We start from the raw sequence: 10,680 nt of genomic DNA on the forward strand, positions 1-10,680 counted from the left end.
GACGATGCAAATAAACACAATACAAATAAAATGGCTTTATGAACGAATGTATTATTGGCAGCTAAAGTTAAAAAGGTTCAACTGTATTTTAGTACCGTTTCCTCCATACAGGTTTAGCTACTCCTAGCAACAATTATTTGAATGTTCATCTTAACACGATGCTGATTTTTATTTTACCTTCATTTTACTAGGCAAGTCAGTTAAGAACAAATTCTTATTTTCAATGACAGCCTAGGAACAGTGGGTTAACTGCCTGTTCAGAACGACAGATTTGTAGCTCGGGGATTCGAACTTGCAACCTTTCGGTTACTAGTCCAACGCTCTAACCACTAGGCTACCCTGCCGCCCCTGTCTCTGTTTACACGATGCTGATGTTTACAGACACATTAGTACTTGATTGCAGATATCTACGAATAAAGAGGTCTCCTTAATTAAGTCATGAACTAATTCCAGGACTCATATTATCGCCCGTCTATAATTAATTTATCAGCCTCTATGTTGTATCAGACACGAGATAGAGAATAAAGAGATAGAGAACCCCCATTTCATAAGTTATATAACAAATGATTTGGGTGGGAGAGCTGAATGGGGGGACATTGGGACACCTGTTCCATTGTGTGCTGAGGTGAACCCTCAGCTCATTTCCATAGCCCAGTACGTGTATTGTCTGCAGAGCTGTGGTACACTATCGTCCGATGCCCACTGGTTGCACTTGTTGCGTAGGTTGGTACACCACAGCTCTGAGGTGAAATGTCCCCTATGTACAGATTTAGGATCAGCTTCCCCTCCCCCAATCCTAACCTTAACCATTAGTGTGGAAAATGATACACTGACCCAGGATCAGCATCTAGGGGCAACTTCACCCTCCACCACAGCCATTTACTGTGGCTCACGCCTGTTTTGTATCCAACCCCGTGCAGGTAAAGTAGCTCTGTACCACAAGAGTTCACCTGCTCTACTGACCACCTCATTTGCCCCAAGGTTTATGGATCTCACTCATGGTCTTCTCTGTTGCTAGGCATATTTCTACCACATTTCTACAACACTTTAGTTTGATTGCACAATCAAGAACCAATTCTTTCTTTGGCCGCCTCTCCTTCCAGTTCTCTGCTGCCAATGACTGGAACGAACTACAAAAATCTCTGAAACTGGAAACACTTATCTCCCTCACTAGCTTTAAGCACCAACTGTCAGAGCAGCTCACAGATTACTGCACCTGTACATAGCCCACCTATAATTTAGCCCAAACAACTACCTCTTTCCCAACTGTATTTAATTTTTATTTATTTATTTATTTTGCTCCTTTGCACCCCATTATTTTTTATTTCTACTTTGCACATTCTTCCATTGCAAAACTACCATTCCAGTATTTTACTTGCTATATTGTATTTACTTTGCCATCATGGCCTTTTTTGCCTTTACCTCCCTTCTCACCTCACATTGTATATAGACTTGTTTATACTGCATTATTGACTGTATGTTTGTTTTTACTCCATGTGTAACTCTGTGTCGTTTTATCTGTCGAACTGCTTTGCTTTATCTTGGCCAGGTCGCAATTGTAAATGAGAACTTGTTCTCAACTTGCCTACCTGGTTAAATAAAGGTAAAATAAATAAAAATAAATAAAAGAATATCATTGAATCCTCGTGTCACTTCAGAGAACTTTGTTGCAGGAGAACTGTGTTCAAACTTGAAAACAGTCTGGAGCTGTAAGATTTTCTGTGGATTCTCCAACAGCAACTTATGATATGACATGACAATACATCAACATAAGTGGTTAACTATGCAAATTAGTCTGTATATATAAAATGTGTTCCAGCTGGTGAGGAGATGCCATCGCTATGGGAGTGAGGTAACAATGCTCTGCTCTGAACAGTTCTTCAGCCATATGATCGAAACGGTCAAGAACTTGTAGCTTGCTGCTTGATGGCAGCCAAGGATTTTTCCAAAATGGAGGTAAATATCTTTCATTCTAATGCCTTTCGTTACAATTGGGGGTTTTACGTTACTTAAGTTGTGTGTCTGTGTGTTGTGCTTCAATGCATTACTGTAATTGGTCGAAAAATTTGATCGGTGTCTTTCAAGTAATGAGAGAGGTGCATTTCATTTAAGGTAAATTAAGTTGTGAATTCATAAAGTAATTCATGGTGTTATACAAATTGTGTTAATTATCAAACATACACTAAACAATGGACCGTATATCTAAAATACAGTTTGACCTTTGAACCTAACAGTGATTTTTTTTAAATGACTATTTCAGTCTCAACGATGGTGGGTCAGTTCCCACCAGGTTCTGTTCATCATCTGCTGCATCATGGTACAGGGTAGGTACAGCTTGGACACGGGAAAAGAAAAAGTCAAGTCAACTAATTTAAATAAACTTAAAATATTATATTTGAGTAATAGTTTGTTTTCATTCATTTTTTAGTTTTATGTTCACTTTTTGATATTACTTGGGGTATCTGATACCTTAACAATCAAGTTCTTAACATCATGTATTTGTGGGTTTGCAGTCAATTCATTTCACTATCATATGAAAAAGTAGAAAGGTCTTCATCATTCATACACAATTCTAATAATGATATCTACAAAATGCAAGAACCCCATTAGTTGGTAAAATGAAAGACTTTTCACTGAAGATGTTCTTATATTTGACCTCATTTATCATATCCAGAACAACATACAATAGAGAGTGGATACATTTTCATCCTGGTCCCCCGTGGGAATTGAACCCACAACTCTGGCATTGCAGCACCATGTTTTACCAACTGGGCCACACAGGGTCATAACAAAACTACAATTTAAAGCAGCATAGTTACCATTGTTTCCCCAGCGCCATGCCTGAGATGTAAGATAGTGGTGAACTGCACCAACCCCAACACCATATCCCTTCTGGCTGCCCTGGAGAACGTCATGACATTGTACTCCATACGACCTGTCATGAACCTCTCAACCCCCACCAACATCAGCATGTACTTCACTCTCTACGGCATCCTGGGTGTGGTAAGAAGTAGTAGGACAGCATGGTATCCCTTTCAACTAGTTCACCTGAGGAGACATACCATTAAATCCATCAATGTATTTGACATGTGCTATATAGTTCTGAATGTTCCTCCACATCCTGTTTTGTAGACGTATGTAAAATGTGGCTTCATTGCCTTTACTTTGTAGGAAAACTAATTCTCTTTTCAGGAGGAAAAAGCACAACTGTTGAACACCTACATTTGGCTGGTGAAGGTAAACTTATTATTTTATTATTTTTGCAAATATATGTACACAGTGTATGGGAGTCATTTTTGCACTTTGGTTTCTGATTCTCCTACAGCCTGTTACTTTGTGTTACATATGTGTTAGGGCACAAAACATCCATTCACCAATATGTACTGGATAGCAATAGTGATATATATTTGGTTAAAACTAAAAAATATATTTGATCTTTGACTGTATTACAATCCTAACATCATATTATAATGTTGAATGCTGCTTACAAACATATTGTATTGTTGCTAATGTGTTGTTTTAGGAATGGGAGAATGAATTTTTCAGCTGGGACCCAGTCCAATGCGGCTCTGCCAATGTTTCTCTCCCCAGGGAAAGGTTCTGGTCACCAGATGTGGTAATCAATGAATTGTGAGTTAAACATCTCTATAGTCTATATAGATACGATATACTTGTTTTTTTTGATGGAACATTGACTTTGGTCTTACTGATATTAGCCCATAGAAACACATTGAGTAACTGATTAACACATGGAAAAATACATAGTCAAAAAATGTAATAAAATTAAGTTTGCTTTAAAGTATCTATCGTATTTAAGAAAGATCAGGAAATGTGTAATTTTTCCCCCCACTATTAAACAATTTTTGGGGGGAACTAAAACTACCTTATATATCTATATATAAACGCAACATGCAACAATTTCAACGATTTGACTGATTTACAGTTCATATGAGGAAATCAGTAAATCAAATAAATTCATTAGGCCCTAATCTATGGATTTCACATGATTGGCTGTTGATCACAGATACATAAAAAAAACACATTTAAAAAGTACATTTAAAAAATGGGCCTCACAATGGATCTCAGGATGTCATTGCGGTACTTTTGTCCATTCAAATTGACAATTGATCAAATTAAATTATGTTTGTTGTCCGTAGCTTATGCCTGCGCATACCATAACCCCACCGTCACCATGGGGAACTCTGTTCACAATGTTGGCATCAGGAAACCACTAGCCCTCACAACTTCATACACTGCGCCTGTGTGGCCGGATGTACTGCCAAATTCTCTAAAATGACGTTGGAGGCAGCTTATGGTAGAGAAATGAACACAGGACATTCCTGCAGTCAGCATTCCAATTGCATGCTCCCTCAAAACTTGAAACATCTGTGGCATTGTTTGTGTGACAAAACTGCACATTTTAGAGTGGCCTTTTATTGTCCCTGTGTAATAATCATGCTCTTTAAACAGCTTCTTGATATTCCACCCCTGTCAGGTGGATGGATTACCTTGCCAAAGGATAAAGGCTCACTTACAGGGATGTAAACAAATTTCTGAGGTGTAGTTAGGAATGAAGTTGGGAGATCGGCGGTAACTACTTCAAACGAGTCTCATGAATTTATGGGGGTCGTAGAGCAAAATGGAGAACACCATCGTATTTGTGACAGTCATGTTAGTTTGTTTGGGCTCTACAGACGTTTTCGAGAGAAGAACGATTTTCGGGATATCTAAAGTTCAGACAAACACCGCTGTAGCTCAGCCACCTTCCAACGCAGATGCGGAAGGCCGTCATTGGCAGATGTGGTGGATTGAGACACAGGCCATAGAAATCTCCAGCTTAAAAAGATTTTGATAGGGATGTTTTTATTATGCTAATTAGAATTCGGCAAGGGTGAAGACATCTTAAAAACTTCTTAGGGCTGCAATCGCATTAACGGGATCGATATGACAACAGCCAGTAAAAGTACAGGGCGCCAAATTCACAACAACAGAATTCTCATAATTAAAATTCCTCAAACATACATGTATTTTATACTGTTTTAAAGGTAATCTTGTTGTTAATTCCACCACAGTGTCCGATTTCAAATATGCTTTACAGCGAAAGCACCACAATCGATTATGTTAGGTCACCACCAAGCCAAAGAAAAACATTTTTCCAGCCAAAGAGAGGAAAAAAATCTGAGTTTACATTGGCGCGTTACGTTCACTAGTTCCCAAAAACATCCGGTGATATTTCAGAAAGCCACATCATTTTACAGAAATACTCATTATAAATGTCGATGAAAATTCAAGTTCTAGACATGGAAATATAGATATACCTCTCCTTAATGCAACCGCTGTGTCAGATTTCAAAAAAACTTTACGGAAGAAGCAAACCATGCAATAATCTGAGACAGCACTCATAAAACAAATCAAATTTTCCGCCATGTTGGAGTCAACAGAAATCAGAAATTACATTATAAATATTCCCTTACCTTTGATGATCTTCATCAGAATGCACTCCCAGGAATCTCAGTTCCACAATAAATGCTTGATTTGGTCGATAATGTCCATTATTTATGTCCAAGTAGCTACTTGTTAGCGCGTTTATATATACAATCAATCTTTAGGATGTTTTTGTCATAAATCTTCAATAAAGTTCCAAAGAATTCCTTTGTGTGTAGAGGAGCCATGGGATGCAGGTCGATATCATGTGAAATGCGCATGACCAGGAAATGGCTCTCTGCCAGTAACCTGACTCATTCCCCTCTCATTCAGCACCACAACACAGTAGAAGCCTCATTCAAGTTTCTAAAGACCGTTGACATCTAGTGGAAGCCTTGGGAAGTGCAACTTCATCCATATCCCACTGTGTATTCAATAGGGGCTGGGTTGAAAATCGACCAACCTTAGATTTCTCACTTCCTGTTTGGATTTCTTCTCAGGTTTTTGCCTGTCATATGAGTTCTCTTATACTCACAGACATCATTCAAACAGTTTTAGAAACTTAAGAGTGTTTTATATCCAATACTACTAATAATATGCATATATTAGCAACTGGGAATGAGGAGCAGGCCATTTACTCTGGGCACCTCTGGGCACCTTTCATCCAAGCTACTCAATACTGCCCATGCAGCCATAAGAAGTTTTAACAAACACTTTAATTCTGTCCCTTTTTATTGCACAAGTGACTGATTCAGTTTAGAAATTTAAAACACATGACTTATATCATGTCCATGGTTTGAAATTGTCCCCCTATTTCACCCTGTTTTACAGTATGGATGAAAACAGAGCTCCCATCGTCCCTTATGTGTACATTAAGCACAATGGTATAGTGCGAGACGCCAACCCTGTCAGAGTGGTTAGCTCCTGTAACCTGGAGATCTACACCTTCCCCTTTGACGTCCAGAACTGCACCTACACCTTCAGATCCTACATCCACCACGGTAAGACGTCAATGCAACCATGCTTTAGGACTTACTTGAACATAAGGGTCAGACGTCAAACCCATCGCTCCTTCTCTCCCCAAAACATCCTGACTCTCTCTTGTGATCTGAAATGATAGATGTGAAACAGGGTGGCCCATCGAGTCCATTGAAGTATTTGATATATGACTCGGTGTCAACCAAGGGATCTGTTTGGTATTAGGCCCAAGTTTACCATCCCCTCAGTACAGATCATGTTCTGCTTCCATATAGGTTCAGCCCATTCATCTCAGGATGTCCCATTCCTTTATCTCCCCTACAGTGTCGGACATAAGGATTATTTTAGGGAAGAAGGTGGAGGACATCCTGAAACGCTCCATTAGCGTGTTGTCCACTGAAGGGGAGTGGGAGCTGATGGACATCAAATCCAGCAAGTTCAAGTTATCATCATTTGATCAGGGAGAAAGCAACCCCTATGATGAGCTCTGCTTTTACGTACGAACCCAAAGCACTGTAATTTCTCAGACGCCAGTAATTTAGCTCTACTAGCACTGAATGTTGAGCTCTCTATATTTTTAGCGTTACTTTTGTTTCAGAGAGTACTTCCTGTTTCACACATAGGATGCTAACCCAGATAATTATGGCTTTGTCTTGTCTGATATGGGAATCGACTGCACCAAGCCAGATCACCCTTGAAGATTTTCATTCCACATTGTGTCTCTAAACTGTAGATTATCCTGAGGCGCAGAGCCACCCTCTACGTGGTGAACCTCCTGATCCCCAGCTGCTTTCTCATCACTGTGGATCTCTTCAGCTTCCTGCTGCCACCCCAAAACGTGGACCGCTCCTCCTTCAAGATGACCCTTATTTTGGGCTACTCAGTCTTCCTACTCATCATAAATAACCTGCTGCCCGTTACAGGAAGCACCATTCCACTGATAAGTGAGTATGAAAACATGTGTACTGGAAACACCATATTTTTCGTAAGTTATAAATGTAGATGTTTACTTTGTGTTATTGGATTAGCTGGTTAGGGGCAAGTATCATTTTGAAGTCCACTTCCTTTGTCCTCCTAAGAGTGGCTGAATATTTTCCTCTCTTCACCTCCTGCACATGCAGATGTGTTCTTCGCCATCTGCTTGGCTCTGATGGTGGCCAGCCTGCTGGAGACTATTCTCATCACCAACCTCCTGGTCGGCTCCAGTAACTTCCACCCAGTGCCTGGCTGGGTCCGAGTGCTCGTCCTGCGCTTCATGGGCACCCTGGTCTGGCTGCCTCAGAAATCCAGAGAGGACAAGATCATCCTCAATCCAGTTGCAAGAGGTACCCTGTCTGATCCTCCAGGGATTTACAATTACACAGACTTTCATTCAGTTAGCAGATCCTTGTCTTGTTCAACCCAATGCAATATAGTGAAAGCCTTCAATCACAAGCCTGAACAGTAACATAAATGCAGGTATCACTCTGATACATTTTTCCAGTCACTTGACTAGTCTAAGGTCCGACCTTAGACAACCAATCATTTCTGTCTTTAGGAGGTATATTCATAATTTCACCTTTCTCCCTTCCTTCCCTCTTGTCTCTTAGAAACAGACGTGAAAGTCTGCCCTCTAGTGTTGGTGGAGAGACAGGTTCAAACAGGAGAACCAGGTAAGATGTGGGCAGAGGCAGGCGATCCAGCCCTGGCGGAGCTGAGGAATCTGGGCAATGAGCTCCAGTCCATCCGCCTCCAGGTGGCCCAGCATGTGGACGGGAACCAAATCTCCCAGGACTGGATGCAGGTGGGCTACATCATAGACCGGCTGCTGTTTGGCGTCTACTGCGTCTTCGTCACATTCAGCTTCATCGTCATCCTCAGCATCTGGAGTAATTCATACAAACAGTGATGTACTGGTTAAAAAAAATAGGTGGTTAAACGCCATTCGCTGTGAATAAAGAAATGCTCCCGATATGTTCTTTGCATTTTTCCACGATAGGTGGCTAAATGTTTGTGTAAAATACAAAATGTGTGGAAATAGTGCTTACCCTCCACTACACCACTGTGTACAAGACTTAAGAGTCTCCCGTGTTGTCAACTGCTGTTTAGATTTAAAAATATGTACCTTAAAATTAGCATAACTTTAACAATTGTTTGTTTGATCTTCTGGCTGCACTGAGTAGGTGTGTTGACTTATATATTACTATATTAGATTAAATGTAGATTTTTATTTGTCAAATAAACATACTTTCACAAAAACCACTGTTTCATTACTAACAACAATTCATTGGGGTCATCTGAGACGTTGTCTGAATTGTAATGTTGATGGTGGATCAATGATGATGATGAAGATGAAGATCTGTCACGCAAGACACGGATCAATGACATGCAAAGTAGGGAATCATCCAATAACCACATCCTTGTTTGATTAGAGTGTCGACATACAGGAAGTTATTTTGGTGTATTTTATTAGGATCCCCATTAGCTGTTACGAAATCAGCAGCTACTCTTCCTGGGGTCCAACACAAAACATGAAACATGACAAAACACAGAACATTAATAGACAAGAACAGCTCAAGGAAAGAACTAAATCAATTATTTATATTAGCTCTCTGATTACAATTTGATTTTATTTTATTTATTTTACCTTTATTTAACCAGGTAGGCAAGTTGAGAACAAGTTCTCATTTACAATTGCGACCTGGCCAAGATAAAGCAAAGCAGTTCGACAGATACAACGACACAGAGTTACACATGGAGTAAAACAAACATACAGTCAATAATACAGTATAAACAAGTCTATATACAATGTGAGCAAATGAGGTGAGAAGGGAGGTAAAGGCAAAAAAGGCCATGGTGGCAAAGTAAATACAATATAGCAAGTAAAACACTGGAATGGTAGTTTTGCAATGGAAGAATGTGCAAAGTAGAAATAAAAATAATGGGGTGCAAAGGAGCAAAATAAATAAATAAATAAAAATTAAATACAGTTGGGAAAGAGGTAGTTGTTTGGGCTAAATTATAGGTGGGCTATGTACAGGTGCAATCTGTGAGCTGCTCTGACAGTTGGTGCTTAAAGCTAGTGAGGGAGATAAGTGTTTCCAGTTTCAGAGATTTTTGTAGTTCGTTCCAGTCATTGGCAGCAGAGAACTGGAAGGAGAGGCGGCCAAAGAAAGAATTGGTTTTGGGGGTGACTAGAGAGATATACCTGCTGGAGCGTGTGCTACAGGTGGGAAATGCTATGGTGACCAGCGAGCTGAGATAAGGGGGGACTTTACCTAGCAGGGTCTTGTAGATGACATGGAGCCAGTGGGTTTGGCGACGAGTATGAAGCGAGGGCCAGCCAACGAGAGCGTACAGGTCGCAATGGTGGGTAGTATATGGGGCTTTGGTGATAAAACGGATTGCACTGTGATAGACTGCATCCAATTTGTTGAGTAGGGTATTGGAGGCTATTTTGTAAATGACATCGCCAAAGTCGAGGATTGGTAGGATGGTCAGTTTTACAAGGGTATGTTTGGCAGCATGAGTGAAGGATGCTTTGTTGCGAAATAGGAAACCAATTCTAGATTTAACTTTGGATTGGAGATGTTTGATATGGGTCTGGAAGGAGAGTTTACAGTCTAACCAGACACCTAAGTATTTGTAGTTGTCCACGTATTCTAAGTCAGAGCCGTCCAGAGTAGTGATGTTGGACAGGCGGGTAGGTGCAGGTAGCGATCGGTTGAAGAGCATGCATTTAGTTTTACTTGTATTTAAGAGCAATTGGAGGCCACGGAAGGAGAGTTGTATGGCATTGAAGCTTGCCTGCAGGGTTGTTAACACAGTGTCCAAAGAAGGGCCGGAAGTATACAGAATGGTGTCGCCTGCGTAGAGGTGGATCAGGGACTCACCAGCAGCAAGAGCGACCTCATTGATGTATACAGAGAAGAGAGTCGGTCCAAGAATTGAACCCTGTGGCACCCCCATAGAGACTGCCAGAGGTCCGGACAGCAGACCCTCCGATTTGACACACTGAACTCTATCAGAGAAGTAGTTGGTGAACCAGGCGAGGCAATCATTTGAGAAACCAAGGCTGTCGAGTCTGCCGATGAGGATGTGGTGATTGACAGAGTCGAAAGCCTTGGCCAGATCAATGAATACGGCTGCACAGTAATGTTTATTATCGATGGCAGTTAAGATATCGTTTAGGACCTTGAGCGTGGCTGAGGTGCACCCATGACCAGCTCTGAAACCAGATTGCATAGCAGAGAAGGTATGGTGAGATTCGAAATGGTCGGTAATCTGTTTGTTGACTTG

The 10,680-nt window shown here is 40.7% G+C and overlaps 1 protein-coding gene across 1 annotated transcript; it reads left to right on the forward strand.

The window, feature by feature from the left end:
• Positions 1 to 7,043: 7,043 nt before the first annotated feature.
• LOC109888570 (5-hydroxytryptamine receptor 3A-like) lies at positions 7,044 to 8,629 on the forward strand. Its single transcript, XM_020479732.2, has 3 exons — positions 7,044 to 7,346; positions 7,524 to 7,727; positions 7,992 to 8,629. The coding sequence occupies exons 1-3, from the start codon at positions 7,262 to 7,264 to the stop codon at positions 8,288 to 8,290; spliced, it is 588 nt and encodes a 195-aa protein (XP_020335321.1). The 5' UTR covers positions 7,044 to 7,261; the 3' UTR covers positions 8,291 to 8,629.
• Positions 8,630 to 10,680: the final 2,051 nt, after the last annotated feature.

This window comes from Oncorhynchus kisutch, linkage group LG4, assembly GCF_002021735.2.
Source record: "Oncorhynchus kisutch isolate 150728-3 linkage group LG4, Okis_V2, whole genome shotgun sequence".
In the NCBI taxonomy this organism is placed as follows: Eukaryota; Metazoa; Chordata; class Actinopteri; order Salmoniformes; family Salmonidae; genus Oncorhynchus; species Oncorhynchus kisutch.